The 27,488-nt window shown below is 44.9% G+C and overlaps 1 protein-coding gene across 1 annotated transcript in view; it reads left to right on the forward strand.

Moving 5' to 3' along the window:
• SHISA9 (shisa family member 9) overlaps nt 1-27,488 on the forward strand; it is a 240,415-nt gene that overhangs the window by 204,811 nt on the left and 8,116 nt on the right. The window contains exon 3 of the mRNA XM_081298979.1: nt 17,127-17,282. Within this exon, the coding sequence (XP_081155105.1) occupies nt 17,127-17,282 (156 nt within the window). The remainder of the gene's footprint in view (nt 1-17,126; nt 17,283-27,488) is intronic.

The raw sequence follows: 27,488 nt of genomic DNA on the forward strand, positions 1-27,488 counted from the left end.
AAATGATAAACATCTGCAGTAAAGGATGCACTAAGGCCCTCATTTGGACATTACACCACGTATGCACCATTGAAAATCACCTTGTACCCATAAATAGGTACCAAGTGCCAATAAAAATAAATAAATAAAAGGAAAATTATTCTTCCTATGATCCAGAGATGCTATAAGGCATAAGTGAGAGATGGGTGACAGAAGCACTTTGGAGGCTAGACTGTTCTGTAAGTTGGGTGGGACCTGCCCAGTTGCAGTGTTTTGATGGGGCCATCAGCTCAGCTTCATCCCCACCACTGGCCAGGCAGGAGGTGAAGGTTACATGTGGCTGGTAAGGGGCAGAGCTGGTGCAAAGTAATTCTCAGCTGGTCTTAAAAAGCCTTGGAATTAGCTGCTGTGTTTCTGGCACACAAGATAGGTACATCCGCTGTAGGGACACCACCCATTGCAGGACAGGATGCCACATGTCAGTGGTGGACATTGGAGCATGGCCTCTCCCTCACTTCCACCAGTTTCTGAGGCCAGGTGGGGTGGCCTCACTTTCTTAGAACCATATAAAGAAACTAAGCAAGAGAGAGCAAAAGGGTGCCCCAAGCCCTGAAGTTATTAAGTGGCAGAACTGGGATTTGTGCAGTGATATAATCTCATACTTTTTTTTAAAAATAACACCTTAATTTCTCTTTTATGCTTTTACTCTCCTCGATGTGAAGAATTTAGTCAAGTATGATTTCCTTACTCAATTTATGATACTCTCATCCTAACGTTGCATCTGCTATTAGAGGGGGCTCTCAGCATCCAGGTGCATTTGGGGCACAGGTGAGGCCTTTGGTCATTGTCTGTCAGTGGTGCTTCTGCTTCCCAGCTTGGTACTTGGCCAACCCAAGCCATCCATCCTTATTCCTGCAGGGTCCTCATTTCCCTCTGATCTCTCATTCTCCATCCACACCATCCTCTGGCTGTGCCTTCTTGTCCTCACCCCAAGGCCTGTTCAGGTCTCCAAGTCTTCCCTTCTGGTCCTAACCACTGGCGGAAGCCACCTCCCAGTGTTCTTATGTGAGTCAGGGGCATATTATAGACACAGGGAGGCCCAGCCTAGGGCAGCCAGACCCATCCCAGTACATGGACCCACTGTGGAGGCTTTGGCTTCAGCCCCAAATGTGACCCCTCCCACTTACATAGCCAGTGGTACCCAGCACATCTATGAGCTGACTTTTTGACTCACCACCATATTTTTCTGCAAGTAAAATATAATTGCAGGCTTATTGTTACATTGGAACCTCACATGGAGGAGTGGGTGGTAGGGTGGGCTGAAGCTCAAGACAGATAATGGCCTTAAAGATCTGCAACCCTCAGATCACCCACATCTCTTCTTTTCTTCCAGTTCTTAATCTGCTGTTGAGACAATAAGTAAGCCCCAGTGCTGATGCGATGTTATTCACCCTCGTGGTTCCTCCGAGGCTGGGGAGGGCACAGGACTCCAATTATAGACTAGCTCCCAGCTTTCGATCTATGAGGGCTCGGGCCGGGGATTCTCATTTGCTGAGTGGGGAATAGCCCAATTCTTTCTGGATTTCCTTTCCCTGGCTAAGCCCACCCTCTTTGGAATGTCTCTGCTCCACGGTCAAACTCAGTGTGTCCGGGACTTGAGAGGTATGCGAATCCATATTCTCCTTCTGCTATGAGTGGACACCAAGCCCCATCTCAGAGAACACATGGACCGCTCGTTTAACTGTTAACTTCTTCCTCTCCCCTAGCCCAGAATTTCTCACAACTTCTGGGCTAAACAAAAACTAGTTCAGCAAATGTTTGTCCACATTAATGCTATGAAGCCTTCTGCAGCCTGGTTCCATAGTGAAAACTCCCCCATAGAGATCCTGGCTGTCCCATGTCCCATCTCATCTGCCCAACAAGGAAGTCCCAACTGTATACGAACATGTGTCAGGAGAAAACATCACAGTCAGTTCTGCATAGCCTCCTACCACAGGTGGATTAGGCATGGCTAGTGTAATTTTTTTTCTTAAAAAAAAAAAGACAAGTTGTAAGTGTGCATCCTTTCATGTAATTTTCCTTTTGTCTAATTTCTGTCTTGACCACTAGATTATAAACCCCAAGAGGTAGTACCTAGGGTCATTCTTTCACTGATACATTCCCAGTGCCTAAGATGATGCTATACACGTAGAGGCACTCCCCCCAACAAAAAAAAAAATTAATGAATGAATGAGTGAGTGAGTGCATGAACAAATATCAGGTTTACTCTGAGGTTCTATACAGAAAAGAGAGGAAGGGATGCTTGAACTTATAGAGCAAGCACCAACACAGAGAAGACCGAGGGACTTGGTGGTCAGAACATCTCCTCCCCTTGGATTAGGGTCAGGATGGGCCAGTTGTGTTCGCGGAGTCAGGGGGTCTGGGTTCTGGAGAGCTGGCTCTCCTATTGGCACATCTATGCAGTGATCGTGAGCAAGCTCATAGTCTCTGGGTCTTGTTTTCGTTTGGTTTAGTTTCTGTTTTTTTTTTTCTTTTTTAATCATCTATAAAACTTTTGAAGGGACTGGGAGAGCCTTCAAGGATCACATTTCCATTATCTCTCAAAGAAGTTTCTATCTCTTCCTTGGGCTTCACATTCTACTACTCTCTCAGATCACACTCCGAGCTCCTGACACAGCAGATGAAGCTGGCGTCTGCCTACAATCGACAGACGAGCCTCATTTTTGTCCCTCAACATTAACCACTTGGCTATTTGGTACAGCCATCTAGCTCTGAGAGGCTGGGAGAGCCCTCCCCGTCCTCAGCAACACAGACCATGTCCCACCCCCACGCCTCTGCCTGTGCTGGGGTCCAGGAATGTGGAACAGAGAAGCCATCCCCCAGCCTCACAGGGCTACATTGCTCAGAGAGCAGGGGATGATGGAGGGATGTCCCGACAGATGTTAACAGGCTTGGTCTGTTTCCAGGTTCAGTTTCTCAGAAGCCAGTTTGTTTCTTTTTCCTGCCCTATTCTGTAATAATATCTATAATTCTAGAAAGGCCTGATATTCAACATAAGGTGGTCTGAGAATCAAAGCAAGCTTTCTATTTCAGTTGTGACATCTGAGGCTTTGAGAGGCCAGACAGTTCCGGAACAATAACAACACCTCCCTGATATTTATTGAGTGCTTTGTGCTAGGCATAAACATCTTTACATGCTCCGCTGCACCCTCACACCACCATTAGAGATAGGTACCAGGGTTATCACTATTGCACAGCTAAGAATAGAATTAGAAATGTTAAGAAATTTTCATGAAGTTGTATAGCTATCGAAGGCAGAGGCTCTCTCCCACCCAAGCACACCCACACCCCTCAGCCTTCTCTTCTCTAGTATTTCAGGGGAAAATCCTTCTACTAAATAAGCATGCCTCCTGGCCTTGGCCCCAGTGATGATCCTCTGGGAATGAGGGTGGGGCTGGGAAAACAGAATATTCTGTTTTAGTCAGCATTTTGCTGCTGTGACCAAAAGACCCAAAAAAGAAAATTACAAGAGGAAAAGTTTATCTTGTAGGCTCACAGTTTCAGAAGTCTCAGTCCATAGGTGACTGATATAGGTGACTTTGGGGTCCGAGATAAAGCAGAATATCATGGTGGAAGAGTGTAGCAGAGGAGAAGCTTAGGACATGGCCAAAGAAAGCAGAGAGAGGGAGAACTCTGCTCACCAAGAGCCATGTATACACCCCCCAAAACAAGCCCCCCAATAACTACCTCTTCCAGCCACACTCTACCTGCCCATAGTTAAACCACCTCGTTAATCCCTAGAAGAAGATTAATGAACTGATTAGGTTAAGGATCTCATATCTCAAACATTTCACCTCTAAACTTCCTTGCATAGTTTCACACCTGATATTTTGGGGTACACCTCATATCTATAATAATTCTCTCCTATCTGTCTTATGCATTAATAATTTTGATGTTCAATGTGGAAATCCAAAAACCATGTCCCAACTGGAAAATTAAATGATGAGATGAGGCCATCAGATGGTAGCAAATCAGAGTTCTCTTGATGCCCCAAACTCCTTCTACTGCTTCTCCTGGGCAGAAGGACACAAATCTTCAGGTACTGTGTTGGGAGTAGGATTGTATTAGTGGGAAAAGACTTGGATATTTTGTTTTTTAGGTCTGTTTCTTTGAGTTGATCTTGGCCAAGCCATCGAGGTCTCTGTAACATGAGCGAGACACCAGGTAGCCAGGAAGCTCTCCTGAAACTTGGTTTCTCAACTTAGTTGCCTAGCAACTTCTGAGTGACAGCTCCACAGGACTGATGGCCTAGACATGTACCATGAACTGACACGTTGGTCCAGTAAACATAGACTGTTTTTAAAAACACTTTCATACTTTTAATGCTTGGCTGCTGTGAAAAGGTCTATTCAGGGGAATCTGCCCTCTTTCCAGCTTCTAAGATAAACTGACCACTCCCATGGATCCTATATAAGTGGTTAATGGACTAGATGTGGGTGGGAGGAACAGAGGCACCTCATTAGGTCCAGGTGGGACACAATGGTGGTTTGGTCTAGAGAAGGGTTGATGGAGATACAGAGGGGGAAGAGAATCTTGGAAATAGTAACAAGAATCAAAAGGACACACCTTTGAATTCCTCGTGAGCTGTGTATGTGTTGGAGTAGGAGTGGGAGAAGAGACCCACATGCACTTAGCATTCCTGAAAGGGGATCAGCAAAGAATTAGGAAGGACTTTAACTGGAAATTTACCAAAAGCTTGGACCCACATAACCCTGAGTAATTCCAGTGCCTAAGTGCCACCAGAAGTTAGGGGCTGATGTGGGCAAGGAAGAAACACCACCAGAGCAAGGTGACAGGAAGCTTTGTAGTGTTGGAATATCTATGACGCTTAGAGAAAGCATATTTAGGAAATGATTCCATCTGGGATATCCTCAAGTTTTCCCTAGTATTTTCACTCTTTGACTTTCTGGGTTCATTTTTTTTAACATATTTTGAGAATAGGCCCTCTCTACGAAATGAGTGTTGCTCTTCTTATCTTATAGATGAGGGAAAAGACAATCAAAGAGGCTAAGGCACCTATCTGAGGTCCCACCTCCAAACTCCACATCTATTGTATAAAACCATCTTTCCCCCAGTGGATCACAAATACTTAGTGAGAGGATCTCCCTCTTCCTCTTTAGTTCTGCACCTATCTTTAGTCTTCCTAGAGACTTGCTGTGGATCCCATTTCCTCCTCCTTCCATGGGGTAAGCATGCTGTTTCCTGATCACTGTGGTATCCTTGTATTTGGGTAAGCTAAGCCCAGTTTTCTCATTTGTTTTACTGCCTTGCTTTTGTGTTCTTGTCATTTGCTGTCCCAAGCATCAAATGATCCATAAACAAAACATTTATCCACTGCACATATATTCCAAAAAGGAAAAAAATAACAAATTCAGAGCAACCAAAATGGACAGATTGCTAAGCCAACACATTACTAAGCAATCCCATGCATTTTTTTTCTTTGAGCAATAAAGCAATTCACATGCTGCCTGTCACCTAGCAGGTGACTGAAAAATGTTCTCTTTTTCTCTTCCTGTGAGAGAATTCAGTTCCACGCAAGGTGCTAGGCTGGGTGCTTCCAGCAGAATGGGGAGGAAAAGAACACAATCCCTGGTCTCAAAGAGGTGGAGGTAAAATATTCACGCGGGCAAGAAAGAGAAGCTTTGGATTGAACTGTGTCCCCCTCAAATTTATGACTTGAAGACCTATCCCCACGACCTCCAAATGTGACCTTTTTTTTTTGGAAAAAAGGGTCATTGCAGGTGTAATGAGTTGAGATGAGCTGGCCCATCATCCAGGAAGACTGGGGTCTTAATTAAAAGGGGGATTTGGTTGGGACGTACACAGGAAAAATGGCATGTGAAGATGAAAGTAGAGGTCTCTCAGCCAAGGAACACCACAGATGCCTACTCACTGTCAGAAACTAGGGAAGGGTCACCAACAGGTCTCCCCCACCACCCTCAGAAGGAACTAGCTGCTCTCACACACCCTGAGCTTGGGCTTCCAGCTTCCAGGACTGGGATACGGTGCATTTCTGTTATTAAAGCCACCTAGTTGGTGGCACTTGGCTTCTAAGCCCTGGTAATAGACCAAAAGGAATCACAGGACTGCAGTCGTGTATGGCTAACAAGGGGTGTGTTCTGAGAAACATATCGTTGGTTGATTTTATCATTATGCAAATGTCACAGGATGCAATTACACAAGCTGGGATGACTGTGGCATCCCCAGGCAATGTGATTTATGGGCCACCATCATCCATGTGGCCCCCGATGGTGGAGATGCCCTGCATCTCCAACCATGTCTAGTGAGAGGCTGGCATCTGGGGGGGTCTCCTGGAGGACATGGTGTTCAAGCTGAGACCTGAATGATGATTCAGCATTAGTTAAAAAGAAATAAATAAACAGAGGACAGCATTTTGCAGAAGAAAATTTCTACATATGGTTAACTGTTATGTCACCATTTATTCAAACAAGCTTGTGTATCTACTCTCAAATCCCAAGACACATTGGAATTTGAAACAAAGAAAGGCAGGCAGACCAACTGCTGCTCACTAGGACTCATAATGATGGAGGTGAGACTCCAGGATGAGGAGTTAAGAGGGGAGGGTGCAGTTGAGAGGAGTAGAAGGAGTAGCAGAAGCTACACCACAGCACTCAGGGGCTCTGGAGCCAAGGGCAGGTGTCCACTGATAGCCCTAGTCCATGGCTGAAATGGCTGCTGTGGGCATTGAGCAACCTTTGGTATTTATGGCGACCACTCTGAACCACCAACGGCAAGTTAAAATACCCATCTTCATTCATTTTCTTTTGCTGTGTTAAAGTACCTGAGGTTGGGAAATTTATAGAGGAAAAAAGCTGGTTTATGTCCTGGTTTGGAGGCTGAAATCTGAGACCGAGCAGCCACATCTGGCAAGGCCATCTGCTGAGCCCCAACATGGCAGGAAAGTGGAGGGCCAGTGGGTACTCGCAGAAGATGTGAAACAGAAGGGGCTGGCCTGCATTATGACACTGCTCCTGTCTTTTTAGTTAATCCTATTAATGACCTCATCACCTCCTACGTGTCCCACTGCCTCTCAGCACCTTTACATTTGGGACCGAATGTCAACATGAGTTTCAGGGGGACACACCGTTTTCCAGTGATACTGGAATATGGCATTCCTGTACCATGGAGGTACTCAGAAGCAACAGCATGTTCGTACCAAACTCAAGTTCCCCCTCTTCCTTCTGCTGTCTGTGATACACTCTCTCTTTTTCAGAATGTGAATGGAGAAGGCCTCCTGTCTTCTAAAACTGGGGTGGGTGGTCCTCTCTGCTCCCACAGGCGGCCTTTCTTGTCTATGTCACAGCACTGGGTGTGCTGATTGTCACTTGTCCCCTCTCTGTCCTGTCGTGGTGCTGATCTTCCTCCTGCTCTGGACCATCTTCTGTTTGCATCACAACCCAGGTCTTTGAAATGAATCTCTATTCCCCAGAGCCTACATAAAAGTGGCCTAGAGTCAGCATTAAATAAACATTTAACAACTCTAGTTTTAAAATATTCCTATCCTAAATGGTCAAAATAAAAATAAATGTTTGTGTGCATGAAAGATAGAAGCCCTTGGGTAAGACAAATGGCTAGTTTGCCAAAGGTTTTACAATTGTGTGTGTGTGTGTGTGTGTGTGTGTGTGTGTGTGTATTTTTTCTTCCACTGAAAATTTCTACCAGTCTCTCTGTCGTGAAGATTCAATAGGTGGATTTATTTGTCTTTTGCATTACATTTTCTGGTGTGAGCTTAGCCTGCTATGTTCTCTTTGGAAAAATTCAGGGTTATTTCAAGTTGGTTTGGATTTTTTTTTCCTTCCCTTCCTTGTGACCAGAGTCAAATCTACATGGCATTTTTAAGGATAATTTTCAGGTTTTCCCCTCAAAAGGATGCTGGACATAAAGACTCAGAAAGGTTAAAAGGGAAAAATAGAGCTAAAAGCTGCAGTTCTATTCTGATTTCTGAATATCTGTCCTCGTCTTTATTGTTTGCAATTGACCCTGCAGGGACATCTCCTGCCCATTCCTTCTCATTGGTCCAGTTTTGATACAACTGACTAATCTGGAATATGTCCAAGAATTCTGAGCTGGGCCAGAGGTGTTGGAAACCCAACACCCTCTTCTTGTCTTAGCAGCCTCACGGTGGTGATTTCCTGGGCAATTGGAAGTGATTACTCTTAAGCTACCACATACTGGGTGCTTACAATGTTTTGAGTGTGATACTAAACGTGGTCTCCATAATATCTTAAGAACCCACAGTAACCTCATAAGGAAGATGGCATGGCCTCAGTAGAACGCAGAAAACCAAGGCTCATAAAGGCTTTGAAACACATGCAAAGATGCTGGTGGTAAATGGGAGAGCCAGAGTTCGAATCCCGAATAGAGTGACTCACACCACCTTCATTTCTTTGTGTTGTCGCGGATGGTGATGCACGTGGGGTGAGAAGGCTGGGGCTGCATCATGTGGGGGTGAGGGAGGACCATGGGCAGGACCACCATGGCCTCAGAGCCCAGGCAAAAACATGGTCCCTCTCAGGTGTGGAAAGCTTTGGAAAAAATGTTAGGAGCTTCTGGAGTTGGGAAATGCTGTAAAGGCTAGAATTTGTCCCTTCTCCGTGATCCCTGGAACGCCATAGACACTAACATATGTGAAGAGGGATAGACGGATAAACCTAATTCAAGGGCATGGGTGGATTCCACAGGAAGCAGGATATTCCCAGGACTGGGGGAGGCCTGCTTATCCTCTGGATGCAACGGTAGGTTCTCCTCTGTGGATAAAAGAAGAAACAAAAAGGCATTGATATGGCCAGGGATTTGGGACCTGGCTGGAGAACTGTAGGGAGAAGGAAGATGCCCAGGACAGAAGTGTCCCACTCCATTGAGGCGGCTCAGTGCTGAGCTTCCAGTCTCTTCCTGGTCCATGTGAGAGGCAGGCTGGCTTGGTAGAGGAAACACCAGTTTTGCTTTCGTCCAAACCTGAGATCAAATCCTGATGCTACAATACAAAGCTGGGTGACTTTGGGCAAGTTATTCAACCTCTTTGAGCTTTGGTTTCCTTATCTATAAGAAAAGTATTGCAATATTTTTAAAAAATGAGAAAAATGTTTTGACATGGTTAATGTGATTTTTGATTTGATCCTTCTGAGTGTATCAGTTCTGTCTGAGTTGGCCTGTGGTATCCTCAGGAGAAAAAGGAGAGCAGAATGAAGTGAAAGGAACTAATTCCATGCTACTGTGTGGGTCCCACTAAGACCCCAGCTCTTAGGCTAGCTGGGACCTAAGGGTGGCTGGGAGACCCAGCTGGGCAGTCCTGTGGCCAGATCATGCCGCTGCTTCTTAACTGGCCCAGAGCTGGAGTCCCAGCCTGGAGCAGGTCAAGGATCCCTGCCCTTGGCATTTCCCTCAACTCCTCCAACATTCCTCATCCCCCCAGGTCTGAAGCCCAAAGAGAGGGAGTTGGGTGACGTGATTTTAGTCTTCTTTATCTCTCCTTCTGTCCCTCCTCAGAACCCCCAGAATTGCAGTGAGCAGACTTTGCAGTGGGCAGACTTCGTTCCTTCTCTGGTCCTCCCTGAATAGACTCTAATCCTTACCTGCCGGGTCTTGCCCTTAACCTGCTAAAGCAGCCATTAGAAAAAAACACCCAAGACAACAGCATGACTTAGAATTTTATTATTGTCTGGCTGCAAAATCATTTTGTGGCTTCATAAATTTGAGTATTAAGTCCTCCAGAGGTGGTGGGGAAATGCCCAAGACCACGGGTTCTAGAGTCACCCAGCCAGGTCCAAAGAATGGCCCTGTGACTTTCAATTGATTTGACTTTGGGCAAAACCTCTCTAGGTCTTTCCCTCTACAGAGTGGGGTTGACATTACTATTTCATTGGGATTTTTGGAATAATCGGATATGTTAGTAGCTGGCAGAATGTTTGGTGCATCCTAAGCCCTCTGTAAGTGTTCATTAATAGACAAGTGTTTTTACCTTTTTAATAATCAGCACCATCACCATTTATCTTCATAATTCTTATTCATATCCAGGCACGTGGAAGCCGTGGGCTATCCAGGGCAAAGTTCTTTTACCTGGGAAGAGCAAAAGAAACACATAATAATGATAATGATGATGATGATGGTGATGATAACAATACATCATTGCTGAGCTCTGTTCTCTAGTTGATAAAGTAATTTTCCATAGAGACATAGGTTAACAATCCTGATGTTGCTGTATATACCTGAATCTAACAGTTAACTAAAGGGAGGAAATGGAGAGAGTCAGGTTCATCATTTTTGGGGTGGGGGGATTACAGACAGGTAGAGGGGGATAGAACCATCCATTTGATAATGAATCAGAGTTGGAGACATCAGGATAAATTTATAGTTAGGATGCTAGAGGCACAGACGCTTACATATGTAGATATTTATAGACAGGTGTTCGATGCACACTCAGATTTCCTTATTGCATCAGCTGAGAGTGGTTAGAAGCCACCGAGCACCCCTCATACCCAGAGCTTGGATTCGAATACTCTTTTCAATGAAGGAACCAGGCTCCTTGAAGAAATGGATGATCCTTGCACCAGAACAGGAAATACACAAGACCAGCCTGGAGAATATTGTATAACCAGAAAGTAAGGATGTGCTCAATAAGTAAATAAATAAAAGATGGAGGCATGTCAAAGGGACTTAGTAGCCCATCAGAATGGTTTCCACTCACCAAACCTAGAGCAATTTGAGCCACAAGACAAGGTAAAATAGTACTAGGTTATAACACAAAGCATGAGAAGAAGAGACAAATCTCCCATGAAGAATTCCAAAGAGTTCACGTAGACACTCCCACTCAAGGAGGCAGAGTGTGACCCCTGTTCCTTAGGTATAAATGGCACACAGTGACTTCCTTCCAAAGAGCAAAGGATGGAAAGAAGGGAGGAAGGATAGGATAATTTTACAGTGGGGAACTTTGACCAATGCCATGTTGGCTAGGTGATAAAGGCCAACGCAGAGGTGACAAGCCTTCACCCCAGGCATCCTCGACATGCTCCTGATGGGGAGCCCACTTCACCTCCAGGCCTTTCCTCTCCCAGGCCACAATCCCAACATAATCATGAGAAAAACCCAAGGCAAATTCCAGTGCTCCTCAAAACTATCAAAGCCACCCAAAACAGGCAAGTCTGAGAAACTGTCACAGTGAGAACCTAAGGAAGCATGACTAAGTTTAACTAATACCTGGAAGAGATCTGGAACAGGAAAAGGACATTTGGTAAAGGCGGAGACAACCAGAATGAGGCATGGGCTTTACTTGATACTAATATATCAACATTAGGCCATTCATTGTAACAACTTTGCCATGAGAAATTTTAATAGGGAAACCAGATCTAGGGCATCTGGGAACGCCCTTTATTATCTTTGTACTATTTCTGGAAATCCAAAACTCTTCTACAATAAATTGTTCGTATAGAGCATGTGTCCGCATCACTCTCTCATAAGTGATATGAGGACTAAGGAGATTGTGCCCAAGGAGTTATGGTCCAAGTGTCTGGCACATGATATTTCTTCAAACCACTCTTCGATTTGCCATTGTCTTTCTTTGTGACTCTTCTCTGTGATTGCTTTGAAGAAGTTGTGTTGTATTTCCTCCAAGCCAAACAAGTCCGGTTTCTGATAATCATTTGTCTTTTCTGCGCTGATGAGCACAGAGCATCCTCTTAATGTTTTTAACTGAACTTACTTTTTAACCCTAACTGGCCCTATCTGAATTGCATCTGCATATTTCTGTGGAGTGACTGAGCTGTACCGCATGATAACAGTACTCCCCATGGCAGGTACCTTGGCGCTCCAGGTACCAGATGCTCCCAATGACAGTAACTGTATCTTAAATTTTGTTACAAGTGATTGTCAAATGCACGAATCCCCTTTTCTGTCTTAGGAGAGAGAGGACTGGGGTGCTGTCAACTTCCTGTTTGCTGATGGAGGGTCTTGATGGAATGTTGTGTCACAGGACACAACATGTAGTTCTTCGTTACAATGAAGTAGGGAAAGTTTTGCATTGGGTAAGGAGTGGCTTCTGTAGAGGTGAGTCAGAGACCTCTGGAGCTGTGCAGGGGAAACATTCTGCCAGAAATGAGACCTTATTGGTCCTACTGGATTCCTCTGTGATCGCGACTGCTAAAGGAGCTGTATGTGGATATATACATACATATAAATGCACATGTCTGCATCCATATACAGAGACACACATGGCACACATCTTCATATTTCTTTTCTCACCTTGCAAGGGCAGTATTTGCAAACCATAACCTGAATGCTACTCATTCACCCTCTTGTTCTGCTTTCCTTGGATGCCAACCTGGCCTCACCTTCCATCGGCACTTTGGCTTCTCTTTCTTTGCTGGGTAGATTTGGAGAGGACTCAATTGAGCAACTGGGTCACCAGGTTTGGCCTACCTTCCTGTCCAGTAAAATGAAAATATATTTTAAAACCCAGCCACAAATGTCTGTTTAATAATTCTTGATGGCTTCTCTGAGACTGGATTTTAATATTTCTGCATATGCAGTGCCTGGAAGCTAGCACAGAATGGCTATCTAAAACTGCCAGAAATTTGCTTCCTGCAGTTCTGAATGTGAACGTGGAAATATAACTTTGGGGCAATTCGTTTCTTCTTTGGAGAGGGATCACTTTGGTGGGCCCTCTCGGTCATACTTACTTACATTAAATAACGACTCACTGCCTTGAGGTAGTGCGGGACTTGGCAGAAATAATTTCAAAGCAAATACCCTAAATGGAATATTAAGTATTCTTTTTAATAATATAAAAGCTGTCCCAAGATGTCCTGGGAGGAACATCTCTGCAGACTTTTTGCTTCTAATGAAGTGGTTAGCGGCTCCCCGGGCAGGCCTGGAAACAGGAATTGTGCACAGTGGTGGAGGTCTGGGACTGAGGGACAAAGCGATGGGTGACTGGCTTACCCTGGAGGAGAGACCTGGGGGGAGTCCATTCTAAGTGGATGGGCTAGTGATTGAGATCTGTTTCTAGGGGGAGGGGGCAGAAAAAAGACCTTCCTTTGAGCTATGAGTTAATCAGTTTATTGATATTTTTAGACATTCACTATAAACTACTCAAATTTTTAAAGTTGTATTTTATTTTTAATGGACACATAATAATTGTGTGTATCAGTGTGATACAGTGGGGGTGGTGATACATGTATACACGTCAAATCAGGAAAACCATCCTGTTCATGGCCTCAAATGTGGGTCATTTCTTTGTGGTGAGAACATGCAAAATCCTCTCTTCTGGCTATTCTGAAATAGAACATCATGGTTGACTCCTGTGGTCCACTGTGCAGTAGAACATCCCAACTTACATGGTTCCCCATCCTGCCCTGTCCACCCTCCTCAGCTGGAAAGTGTCTACCGCAGCTCTGTGGAAACAGGGGCAACAGCTTTGCCATCTTGATGCCATCCTTAGCTTTGCCCTCTTCATCATAGCTCCTGGGGCAGCCGATTCCAGGCTGGAATCCCAACACCATTGTGTTATTCAGAACTCTGTGTTGCAAGTGACAGGAAGCCAAAGCACACTAGCTATTTAGAAGGGGACTTCTCTATCCCTTTAGCTTCTCTTAAGTGGATGCAGTCCTTATTCTTTCATAATCAAGAAAGAGTTTCTCCACATGGTAAGTTCAAGGTCACTTGACTTCATGGCCTCCTAGCTCCTTGACTCCAATAGCGCCAACCAGATAAAATCATGGCTCAGTCTAGATCATGGGCTCCCTGTCAGACCAATCGTTGTAAGGAGAAGGAATTACTTATTGGGTTACCTGCTCACTTCTATGAACAGAGGTGTAATTACATATTTGGACTCTTACCTTTTTGGAGTAGACTTACCTGCTTTGCATTGGCTGGCTCTTACATCTCTAAGCAGGGGTGTCTTTGGCCATCGGAGCTCACTTGGCCCATGGACATAGCAGATTGGAAGAGCTGAGGAATTAATGTCACTCAGAAGCTGCCCTCAACCAATGATTGGTGGGACTTAGTGTAGGTTCTAAATACTCAAAATTAGTTGCTATCAGTAGCTGAAAAATACATTAGAAAAAAAACTCAGAGTAGCAAATAATGACAATTTAGACAAACTATCACTGGACCAACATTTGGGAAAAAAATGTGTTTGGCCTGACATTCCCAGGGGAAGTAGGCAGAACCCCAGCAGGTTGGCTTTGGAGAGGAGAATATCAGAGCATCTCAGGGTTCAGGCTACAGTGAAAGCCACATCTTGCTGTTTCAGTCAGCTTTGTTTTGTTGTAACTAATATACCCACAAGAACAACTTAGAGGAGAAAAAGCTATTTTGGCTCACATTTACAGAGGTTCAGTCCATAGTTGGCCAACTCCATACCTCTGAGCCCAAGATGAGGTAGGCCACCATGGCAGAAGGGTGTAATGGTGGAAAAGTGCTCAGTTCATGACACAGAGAGCACACTGCTTATTGGGGGCAAAATATTACCCCTCAAGGCCTGCCTCCAGTGGACTACTTCCTCTGAACCTACTCTACCAGCCTACAATTACCACCTGGTTAATCCATTCAGGTGGATCAACTCATCTATCAGGTTACAGCTAACCATTTTGCCTCTTTTTGCATTTCTCTCACACATGAGCTTTTGGGGGATACCTCACATCCAAACCATACCACTTTTCTATCATTGCTTCACTAATGCCAACACTCTGTTACCCCAGCTGAATCTCAGCCAAAACGCCACCATGGCAGAAGGATACACTTGCCCCTTTGGACGCCAGCCTAAGGCTGGGTTAGTTGGCTTGTTTGGTGACATTCTCTTTCGTTGTTTGGATTTGTGTGGTGGCCCAGGCGTGTACAGTGATTAAAATGCAGTCCTTATATTTGTGCATCAGCTATAGCATCCCCAGCTCTTTCCATCTGGGTTTATTGATTTCTAAAACTAAACATGCTCCATACATGTCACAGGATGAGTTATCTAGAAGCAGAGGCAAGGAGAGGGGTTCAGGTGAATGTGACTCTGAGGCAGGTGCCGTGCTGGTAATAGATATACCTCTAACATTGTCTCAAGGGAAACCCAATAGGAAAGACAAAGGAACCACACAAAGATGGTGGTCTCAGGTAAAGTCTAGACCAGGGGTGATCAAAATATGGCCCTTGGACCAATCTGATGTCACCTATTTACAAATAAAGGCTTATTAAAACACAGCTATGCCTACCTATTCATATAACATGTAGGGCTGCTTTCATACTACAGTGGCAGAGTACAACAGTTGTAACATAGGCCGCGTGGCTTGCAAAGCCTATCATATTTACTCTCTGACTCTTTGACAACCCAGCTCTAACTTGCCTCAACCCACAGTTCACTCTGAGCAGCCATTGCTCCAGTTATCCCCACCTGGAGGCAAGTGGCTGGTCTTTGCACCTAAGTGTCAGACAGGTGTTGATTGGCAACTACCCCAGGTGCTGAGGGTAAGGTGAATGGAGTGCATTAAGCCCAGGGTTGTGGCTTGGTCGGCTGAGAGCAAGTCTGTGGATAACCACAGGTGGCTGTGAGCTGTTAGTGGCCAACATCCTCAGTAGCTCAGAAATGAACAGACACCAGGTACAGGGATCTTTCAAGGTTCTTCCAGTATTGAGTGCTAAGAGTACCTGGATCAACACCGTTGTGTCATAAAGCTGGAGAGAACCTGGATCTTGTCCTGAATTAGCCATCATTATCTCACCTGGACTTCCTGTCTCCCATTTCACTCTTGCCCTCTGCCTTTCCAACCCATTGCTCTCAAAAAGAAGAAGAGGTCCCCTAACAAGCCCTGCTGGGTCCTGCCTGCCTCTGCAGCCCTACCCTGCTCCACTGTCATCTCCCTGTGTTCTCCAGCCATGCTCGGCTGGCTGTGGGGGCCGCTCTCTCCACCCCTGGGCATCAGGTTCCCCAGCTGCAAGTCCCACACACTCTTTCCTCTGCCGGGAACACCCTCCCTAGTGCCTTCTCTCCTCCACCACACTTCACTGACACTCTCATCTTCTTCCAGATCACATCTCAAAGGACTCTTCCTCAGATGAAACTTCTGGAACCTCTCTCCCATGAATTCCATTCCCCCTGAGTAGCCAATATTCAATATGTATGTCTTTATACATTTTGTTCTGTTTTGTGTAACCATAGCACACAAAAATAGACATAGATTTTCTTTTAAGAAAAATGCTCTATTATTTGCATTACTTTGAAGCTTGTTCCTCCACTTAGTAACAGAAATCATAAGAAATGCTCCAGCTTGACATACTTAAAAGTGAGTTAACCCACTTTAATTCATTTTTTCTTAATAGCTACATGATATGACATCATATGTTTGTACATATTATGTATAATATATAAATACAATAGGTTTTTTTTTTAAGAATTCCCATGTGATAGGAATTCAGATTGTTCTTGTGGGGTTTTTCCCCCATATAACAAATGCAGTGGTGCAAAAACCATCTCTGAACAAATATCCTTACATTCTGGTGCTTATATTTCTATATCCTCAGTCCCCAGAAGTGGTACTGTCTGGCCAGCATATACATGTACCCTAAGTTTCAATACACTGTGCTAGGCTCCTTTCTGCAAACATACCAAGTGCCACGTCCACCAGCAGCTTATGAGGCCTCCCTGTCCCTGACACCTTTACCAGCTCTGGTGTCCTGTGATCTTTTTTAATGTCTGTCAAACTTTTGGCAAAGGAAGAGCTTCTCATTCTTTCGATGTGCATCTCCTTGACTATTAACTGAGGTTGAGCATCTTTTTATACCAGTATTGTTTTGACAACAAATTCAATCTCTGCCATGATGGGACCTTCGCATGTTAACTTAGGGGGAGGTGGAGATGTTCTGAGCACGTGCTTTGCCTTTTGAGGCCATGTCCCCGACCTGTTCTCAGATCATGAGTTGGCTGTTCCTGACAGTGCTTGTGGCTTGGTCGGCTGAGAGCAAGTCTGTGGATAACCACAGAACACCTCTGGTGTTCTGCCATGCATGTCCCCAAAGGGTAGGGAGAGATACTGGGGCTGGGTAGAACGCTCTGCCCTGTTGGTGACTCCTCTCCGTTTCTTCACTTTCAGATGCCACCCAGATGAACAACGCAGTGCCCACCTCTCCTCTGCTCCAGCAGATGGGCCATCCGCACTCCTACCCCAACCTGGGCCAGATCTCCAACCCCTATGAGCAGCAGCCGCCAGGCAAAGAGCTCAACAAGTACGCCTCCCTCAAGGCAGTCGGTAAGGCCTCCCGGGACCTCTGCTCTCCTTCTCCCCTGTGTCCCTCCTTTGTTTGCTCTCTCCTTCTAAATCTCTTTCGCTTTTTCTACTCTTTTTTCAATTTCTCTATTTTATTTCTCTTTTTTCTCTTCTTCTGTCTCTTTTTCTCGTTGTTTCTCCTTTGTCTCTTTCTTTTCCTCTATCTATCTATCATCCATCTTCTTACTCTCCCTATCTGGGGCCCAGAGTCCTTCATATTCTTTCACTGATGCTCCTGAAATCTGACCTTGCTGTGTGGGGCAGGGTGGTTGGGAAGGGACCCCTGTGGGGTACGGGCTGCTCCCTGGGGAGGAGGACCTGGATGCTCATCGGTCCCACTGACACAGCCCCTTCACATCCCATCTGCCCTAATGAATCTGTAGGGGGCCCAGACATAGAAGGCGTGTCTGTCAGTCCCAGCAATGCCACCCTTCCCCTGCACGGTCCATCCCACCTCTAGGAAGATGGCCGACAATGCACTCCTTCCCTGGGTGGCCTCTGTTCTTTGAGATGTAGGATTTTCTGGGCAGGGCAGCAGTTCTTAGCATGGGCACACAGGCTGCATTGGATGCTGTCTCCTTGATCCAGAGGAAGGCACAGCTATCATCCCAGTTGTCAGATTAACTGCCCCAAATCCAACGGGGGGGGGGCGGTGACAGAGCTTTAGAGTGGGTCCTGTGTGGTCACAGGGTGCTAGGGCCAACACTTGCCTCACTGCCCCGGCTCTCTCGCCACCACCACCCCATACACACCCCTATTCAGGGTGACAGTAACTCTGACAGTGATCCAGGCTTTGGGCAGTTCACTCCCAGAAGAGTTTCACTGGACAGGAGCAACAGCCGCCGCAGAGCTGGTGATCCCTGACTCCAGATTGACCGTGGCCACCTGTGGTCTCCCTAGGCCAGCAGCACGCGCTTGTGGACGCCCGACACCACGATTACAGCAGAGCAGGGGCAACTTGCCCAGGGCCCATATCTGAGCTTTGAAGTTCAATGATAAATGGGGTCCACCATTATATTTGATTCTTCTTTAGGCATAGAAAATATCAACCCAGATGTCATTTTCTTTTAGAACCAGTCATCCTATCCCACACAGCTCATTTCTGCAACCTGGGTTCAGAGTCACCTCCCCCCAGCACTCAGTAGCTCTTTGGATAAACAATAGATGGATATTCCAAAAGAGCTCTTTGATTCTCTCCAGGATTTGTGTGACTCTTTAGTTAACAGATATTTGCAGAATGTTTGGGAGTAAATTTGCAATATCAAAATAAATTTGACATCCTTTGTATAACCCTTTCTTCCACAAATCAGGGGCTCCTGAAATGTTTTTTGCTTGAATGAATTAACTTATTTTTGACAAGAATAGCTTGGTTGTAAAGAAGCATCCTTATATTTTCTGGAAAACTGAAGGATCTCATTTGAGGGACTTTTCTAAATCCTGGACATTGCTATGAGTTCTTCTTCTTCATCTTTTATTTGGGCCTTAACTGAGTCGCAGGTTGTCTTTTGAGTCTCCAGTAAGAGAAAGGCCAATTTGAAGCAGACCAAGGAACCACCTGACCCAATGGTTATCTAAGAGTCCAGCATCTGCTTGCATCAGTGAACTGCAAATCCCATAATAAATGTTCTTTCAAGGGTTCTTTATTAAGGCATAATGTGATCATGGTGTGAATGATGAAATGCATTTCATTAGTGGAATCATTACCACCCAGGAGAGAAGTTGTTTAAAAATGGCTTGCTGTTGAAAGCCCAGCAACCTCTCAGAACTAGACTCATTTTGTAAAAATTCAATCCAGTGAAAAAGGGGAGGGTTAGCCAGCCTCTAGGGTGAACTGCTAAGTTCGGAAAATAAATGCCTCTTGGAGAATTTAATATGCAGAACATCAGGTGTATAATCAGAGGCTCCATCTTGGCCCAGGCTCTAACCTTACTTAATTGTGACATCGAGCCCATCATTGAAATGCTTGGACTTCAACTTCTTTACATGAAAAATGAGGAAGTCAAATGATATGGTTCCCAAGCTCCATTCTAATTTTACAATTATAAAATTAAGCAATTCCATTTGTTGTAATTATCAGAATACCTGTAGGCCATTATACAGGTCCCATCATTCATTGCCAATGCTGGGGAAAAAAAGAGAAAGGGTGGTAATCTTGGTCATTCCTGAGATAAATTCTCCCCAGACCTACCTTCCTGTATTTCCCATTTATTTTATTTTTGTTGGCTTGTTGGAATCACCCTCATTCATGTTTAAAGATAGCTCTTTTATCTTTATGATTCAGGGATCTGGGCACACACCATCTAGTCATGTTTAGTGTGTGACTGCAGAATGGTCTCTGTCCCTAAGGAGTTCACTGCTCAGCTATTGGTAAAAGATTAGCACACACTAAGGAAATGTCTTGGGGCAACTCCACATAGGACTCTTCAAGAAGGGATGTTGGGAAAGAATTATTCATTCAATTTGATTCCTTCATTTCATTCTCCAAACATTTAATGAGTCCCTTGATTGTAAGCCCCACTGAGGCACGGATCAGGTCTATCCCAAGTGTCAGTGTATCCCCTGCATGAAGCCCCATAGGAGGCACTAAGTAAGCACCCCCTGATACCTCTTTGTAAAACCAGCTCTCGTGATAGGCACCATATTAACTCAGGAGGCTGAGATGGTCAGCAGGAAGGCAGAATGTACCAAGTAATGGTAGAAATTACTGAGCCTCCTCAGGTCTCAGTCTCAGTTTCCCCATCTGTAAACAGAGACAATCATACTACACAGCTAATAACTTGGACAAGTCAATGATATAGTGCTGGTGAAGTTCTGAGCCCGGCACACAGTGAATACTGCAGCACATTAAACTCTCCAGACCAGAGGTGTTTGCTTGTCGTATTCTTTTATTCTCCAATATATTCTGGTGCCTTGATTAACATGCGATTGCCCAAATTTCATTTTATACGAGAGAAAGAAGGTTGGGTCCGTATTCCTTACTTATTTGGGAAAGACATACATAAAATTTAGCTCACGTTGGGATGTGATAAAACAAATAAACAAGAAAACAAACAACAAATGGCTCTTTGGAAGCATCCCAGCAACTAGCAGAGTCAGACCCAATTGCTTCACTTTCCTCAGCTATTATTGTCTGGACAAGAAAAGTGGATTTCCAGATGTCTTGAGTGCTACCTTCCATCAAAGAAAGCTTCCCTGTCACTTAATGAACCCTCCTTTCTAAGGCTGTAATGTGGGTTTAAACAGTCTGGAAACATTTTCCACCAAGGTTGAGATCAAGAAATGTGTCTTACGCATTAAACCAAAATGTATCTGGAAGACCAAATTAAACACCCGCAGCCTCTGGCCTGAGCCTCCTGTGTGATGGGTAGTTAAAGTGTGAGAACCATCTGTGGTTCTTCATAGGTCCATGTTTGCAAGACAGAAGAGTCTGTGAACGCACCCCAAAGGTCATCTGGTGGTAGAGAGGAGGGCCCCTGCTTCAAGAGCGGGAAATGCCACTCTTTGATGTACTTCCTCATGGACGTTGCACACAAAGAGGCAGAATGTACCAATATAACTGATCAAATGCTGTGTGTCTTCATTTTAAGTTCAATATTTTAATTTTGAGAAAATATTTTCTCTTTTGCTGTTTGACAGATGATTGACTCTGTTGCCAGAATCATGTTACATTTTCCAACAGCATTTCATAAAAAACCTCAGCAACAGTCCATTTCATTGTGGTGGGACCTCCCTCTTCAGCCTTGCTGTAGGGAGCATGTGTGAAAACCCCAAAGAGACGCATGACACTCTCTGCCATCGATCCATCTCTACCTGTTTTATATTTTTAAAAGTTGGGGAAGAAAGGAGGTTAACATCACTGAGATCCCAAACAGCACACCCCCAAGAGAGACAGACCTACTGTTTTGCCGATGGGGAGACTGAGGTTTGTACAGTTAAGTAATTGGCTTCACATTCAAGATTGCCTGACTCAGGAATCTTGTTCTTTCCATGAAATGATTCTGTCTTCTTCAGAGCAATTCCTGGCATCCAGAGTATATAGCCAGGCAAAAGAAAGGTCCGGGAATCCATCCTCCACTCCAACCCCTTTCCTGGATGAAGTGTACTAAAGTATCAATCCTCTTTCTTTGAAGTAAAAGTTTTCCCATGATGCTGAGTATAACTAAGATATAACAGATTTGAGGCATACAGTAGTCGAGGGATGATTTACATACAGTGAAATACACCCCTCCCAACTTTACAATAGCATGGTTGTTGAAAAATGCTTCACTTGAGTAATGTCCCAATAAAGACAGGAATATTTTTATCACACAGAATGTTCCTTCTTAACCCTTTTCTTTGTATAACTTAGATCCATCCCTTTTAGTGGGTGTTTTTCACCTAAAAAATATTCATCTGATGTGCATTAGTGCCACTGAGTACAGAGTAAGGACTTAAATACATGTTGGTGGCCTTGTGCCATCTGATTAACTATTGTCAACAGGTTTATGAAAGAAATTCATTACTGCCTGGCCAGAGATCAGTCCTGTCTTAGGTGAAGGGTCAGAGGTGACAAAGGAGTGGTTCCTGCCTTCAAGGCCGACAATGGCTTTCCTTTGGGGGTAGGATGACTTCTTTGGAGGTAGTGATTGGGGATGGGTCAGGAAGATCTGAGAACCTATCGCTATTTCCAGATGACCCTGACTCCAAGGGAGAAGAAGCACCCGGTCATCCCAGGCGGGTCTCACTTAATTTTAACTGTATGGCTCTCCTGCCATGCCAATTTCCCCTCTGCTGAGTGATGACGGTGTAGACTTCAGATCCGCAGGGGGAACATGGCAATCTGAGTGTCCTTTGGCACGCCTGGGAAGCCAACCAGAAACGTTTAAGTGGGGCCGGATCTGTGCTCTGTAATCATTCAGATCACACACTGTTCCATGGGTCTCCTCTAGGCTGACAGCCTGCTGTGTCTCTGGAAACTGCAGAAAGTGTGGAGGACTCAGTCTTTCCAGGTAGATTCCTCAAATAGGACTGGAGAGCCAGCGGCCTCCAGCCAATGGGGAGAGGCCTTTTCAGGTTGTTAGCCAGGTTTTAAGCAAACCCAGTTTTACCAAGGACTGTCAAGGAAAGGGGCGGGTATTGCTGAGGCCCTTCTCATCTTCTTTTATTTTATAAAAGGAGTCACCGTGGGATCCTGTTATTAATATGAGATTCCCTTAGGGCTCATTCAGTACATCTGAAAGAGGGTTCAATTTGAAGAAACTGATTTATAACAGAATTTCCAGGTATACATCTGTTCCATGAAGCATTGCATTGCTCATTATGGAATTCTCAGATAACAAGCTGGATCTCTTTAGCGTTTAGGGAAATTTCCATACCTTAGACAGAATGACCCTTTGGAGAATATTAGATCTGATCATTCATTCAACAGTATTTTTCTAGCACTGTGGGCTTCATGCTCTGGGAAGGCAGGCCCTATCCCACCCAGTATTTAAAATTACAGCCAGGAGAATCTGTCCCAGTCAGGAGTTTGGAACTTGAATTTGGAATCAGGTGTCCCCTTCCCGGAAAGAAATGACAACAAAATAGGATCAAAATTTATCTCTTGTCATCAGAGTGTAGTTGTTAATCAAAGTGACCTCACAAAGCTCAAACTTTGCTTTCTTCTATAACAAGTTGAAATGTAAAGCTGGGCTTACTGCCTGAGAACTCTAGAACACTCTCTCCACCACATAGACCTGACAATACCCGGGCACTTTGGGGAGGTCTCTTCCCTGGGTCCCTTGAGGTCTTCCCCTCCTCGTGGTCACAGCTGGGGCAGCCCACAGCAGTTGGGTGAGGGCAACAGCAAACGAGGGGTACAAGGCCAACAAATCAGCATCTCTCGATTGTTATTTTTTTAGGAAATTCTGATGGTGACTGGGCAGTGGCGACGCTTACCCTTAAGTCACCAAAAGGTATCGTATAGCTTTTTCTAGCTTTTTGTCCAGGTGTTGTTGAATTTAATATTAAATCATAAAGGAACAGAGAGTCCAGGTGTCTGTATGTGACCCAGTGCACAATTGTGTCCATCTCGAGTGGTTTCCTGCAAGTCCTTCTAAGTCCCCCTGTGTAAGTGTTTATGTGTGTGCACGTGGGCTGAGGTGTGGGGTGCCTATGCTCAGGGCAACTGTTGGACAGTGGCTTCCTGACATCCCTTGCCTGAAGGAGAAGTCCTCTATCAGAAACCACCCCAGGTAAGACATCTTGGAGATGTGGATTTTTTTTTATTTCCTCAGAATTCTACAGAAGCAAAAATGGCAGAATACAGACTATTTTAATGTAGGGGAAATAACTCAACTTCTGATGGGGAGATAAACTCAATCAAGTTGTTGCCTAAAAGCTGTTAAGGGAGACCTGAGATTTGCACCCGAGTCTTCCTAACTCCAAAGTTAGAAAGGGAACAGCTCTTTTTCAGGATGGACCCAAAACGTTCTTCTTCATTCCTTACGCTTTGCTAGATTTGATAGTGGGAAGGAACTACCTGACCCAAGGAGGTAGAGGTAGCATCCTTTAATGACCTTGAACTGACGGAGGTTGAAGACAATGCAGGATTCTAGGTAGGATAGCAGCTTGGCTGTTTTGTCTGCTCAAAAGATCATCTGACTTCCAAGTGGAGACTGGATTAAGAAAAGGTGAACTGGACTTGAGGGCACCAACTGGGGTCTCTTGTAGGTGGGTGGTGACCTGCTCTGGGGTGGTAGCAGATGGAGAGAAGAACGTGGAGTGTTCTGAATGAGTGGATATGATAGGAAGGAGGGACCAAGGGACCAGGGGTCTCACTTTGCAGCCACAGAAGCACACGCCAGCACACCTATCATTTTGCTGCAGTAGAGAAGTCTTGCTGGAGCCGAAGACCCGTGGATGGAGTCTCTAGGTATCCTTCTGAGGGTTAAGGTTCTAAGAGGGAAATTTGACCAGGGTCCCAAAGACTCATAATAAATAAATACATAAATAAATAAAAACTGAGTTGTAGAAGACCAAAAGGTCACTGTAGTCTCACACTGAGGAAGAGATCTTTAGAGCCACCTGTTTAATGAGAATCCCCTGATCACCCTGTTGTCACCTTGAAAGAAACAGATTTTTGGGTCTTACATTAGCTAATGACTATTCACATGTCAAAGTCCATTTTTAGAAATGCAAACAATTTAGAACATGACAGACCTGCTAATTTGAGAGGCATAAACTTTTTTTCCTCTCCCCTGTGAAAAACAAAGCCATTAGGATCTCGTGACAGCACTTGGAGGCAGACTGCTTCCCTGTCCTTAGAGCAGATTACTGTCAGATGCTTTTAGAAAATATTTCAGGACAGATCAGAAGCAAGGGTCTGAAAGCCGTTCTCTACCCAAACAGGCTAACCTCACCTGCCCTGCACTTTTACTGCTAAAGGCACTTTTACTTAACTTGCAGTGTCTGGAGAGGAGCAAAGGAGTCCCAGAGAGGGCCAGGCCCAAGGGCCTTTGGGGTCACTCTCTTTCTCTCGTGTCGTCTACCCCATCTCTAGACCATGAATGCAGATGAAGTACAACAAGGTTGGGGGGTTTGTATGGGCCTGCCTCCCACCTTTGGCTACCTCCTTTAAAAGGAGACATAGCGGAGTGTGAGGGCTTAGACTCCCACACATTTGAGTTCCAATCCCAGCCCCAGCATTTGCTGGTCCTGTTATCTTCAGCAAGTTATTTGACCTCTCTGAACTCCTGTTTCATGACCTGAAAAATAAGGACAATCACACCACCTGCCTCCTAGATGGTTGCGAAGGTAACGCTTACAACAGGTGGCCCACTACCTGGGATAGGGTGAGTGGTAAGCGTGTGCACCTCTCTCCTGGTGTTTTGCTATTACTACCATCAAGTGAGCAAGATCCTGTAGCTCCAGAAAAGCCTGCAGTAATCAAAAACGTTAAACAGTTTAACCCAAACACCTTTCATTTCCCAAACACCTTTGACATCAGATCTCTTCCCTCTGAAGGCGAACCAGGTAACCTCTTTATAACCAGTGGCATGGATGTTGCTGGGGATGCCCTTTGAGAACACAGGGCATGGGCTAAGGAGTTGGTAGGAAGGGGGTGTCACCTGGGGAGTTTGGATAAGGAAGGGTGGCAGTGAGGACAAGGTCCCTGAAGATGTAAGACTCATTGACTACTATTTGCTTTGGAAGACAGCCGCTTCTGCCAGGACAGGAAATGGCCAACATCAGGCTGGTGGGACACTGTCGATTGCATGACCTGGGGCTTCCCCTGAAAGTTGCCCCCTCGTAGTTGCTATTGCCTACCCACCCCTGTCCACCTTGGGAACTCCTGGCACGTTTGTTTAAAACCAACCAAAGAAAGACACCACTTCAAGCCCAGTGGACAGTCGTAATCAAGTTGTAGCATGCTTTTGGAAATCTATTTTGAGATGTGCATCTGTACCGTCCAGAGCTATGTTGGAGCACTGAACTTGGGGGAAACTGCCATCATCACACTGTGATTTTAATTGCTCTGGTTTTGACTGGAACCAGCCCATAAGCTCAAGTCACTCACATGCTCTGAACTTCCATTTCTACTTTTGCTGAAATAGGAGACAGTCCGTCTCCACTCTCCATTGGGTTTGAGGGAGCAATGATATAAAGTAATGTAACTAAGGTTTTAGCACGGGGCTTGGTATAGAGTAGGTGCTAAATACGTGGAAAGAAATCCAGTACTCACTATGTCTCCATTCACCTCTGCTGCAGAGATAATTCTTTACCATTGTGAAGGCATCTTTTAGAAAGAAATACACTTCACTCAGCTTTCTGCTTCTGCAGGTTAGCACACTGGGACCTGCTGAGATGACTGCGGTTGTCTAAAACCACACAAGAAAATTGCATCTCACAGGACCAGGACTCAGACCTCAAAGAGGGGCTCAAGGACTTGACCCAGTCCCACTAGAGAAACCAGCTACAAATGTAAATCCAGGGTCCAACAATCCTAAGCACCTGGAACTTGGGAATGGGGGGTCCCTGATTTTTTTAAAACACACTTTCTGAGTGATTCTTATGTACAGTGCCGTGTACACCTACCCTATCCTAAGTGCACGGTTTGCACTACAGCACCAATTTTCCTGCCAGCATTCTGCCCAACATGAGTGTTTTTCATGTTTGCTGAAATAAAATGATCATCCTCGTGATGTTTTGAACTGGGCTGTAGCTAGAGGATGCCAGCATCAGAAGTGGACTCTAGGATTTGGTTTTCCTGCTCTGCTACTTATTAGCAATGGCGGGGTAACTTGACAGCCTAGTTATTCAACATCTCTGGGCCTCACATTCCTTCATCTGCCACATGGAAAGAATGAAATTGCCCCACCATCGTTCTTTAAGAGGGTGTAAATGTGATCGTGTAGAGGAAATGGGTACAACAGTGTCTAGCCCACAGTAGGTATTCAACGAATTCTAGTTCTTTCTTTCCTCTAAGAAAATTGACATAGCCCAGTGAGAAGTGTTAGTCCCAGAAACATTGAAGGCACAAAGCAATAGAAAACGTGTAATTGGGTTATAGTTCCATTGGAGTGCACACAGCCTGCAGATGTCCTGAGAGACTTCCACCTGAAGGCCACCTTAAAACATTACTTGAAATTCTGGCTCTCGCAATTTTCTGATTTGGGTTATTGGTTTGGTAGCGAGCAGTAGGATACAGAGCAGGAGGAGCACAGGAGGTGATAAGAGGTGATTTTTTTTAATAAAAATCAAATCCCACCTGCTCTCAAGTTCAGCCCTTTTGAAAAGCACACAGCAAGCACTGGAGTTTGGATGAGCTTCCTTGGGAATCCACAGGACATGAAAGGAACCAGTGGAGAGGGTTCTCTGATTTTCAGAAAAAGCCATTGCATCAGAGTTGCAATAAACATTTTATAAGTTTGAAAGTAGGTTCCTCTGTGCATAAGCCAACTGGATGCTTTCCTTCCAAAGCCACCTTGCATGATGCCCACAGCACATAGTAGGCATGCAACATTCATTGGGTCAATAAATTATGAAATTAAGCTGGGCCTAGAATGTGAAGGATGTGTTGTCTTTTCTAAAGGACTTGGAAACCAAAAATCAGCCAGATGGAAGTCTGGAGACCTATGTTCTAGACCCAGTGGTGTTTCTAGCCAGTAAGATATCTTTGAACTTGTTGTATAATAGGCTGTTAAGTGTATGAATTGGAAAGCTTGAGAT

This window comes from Spermophilus citellus (genome assembly GCF_964194105.1).
Source record: "Spermophilus citellus genome assembly, chromosome: 6".
Classification (NCBI taxonomy): domain Eukaryota; kingdom Metazoa; phylum Chordata; class Mammalia; order Rodentia; family Sciuridae; genus Spermophilus; species Spermophilus citellus.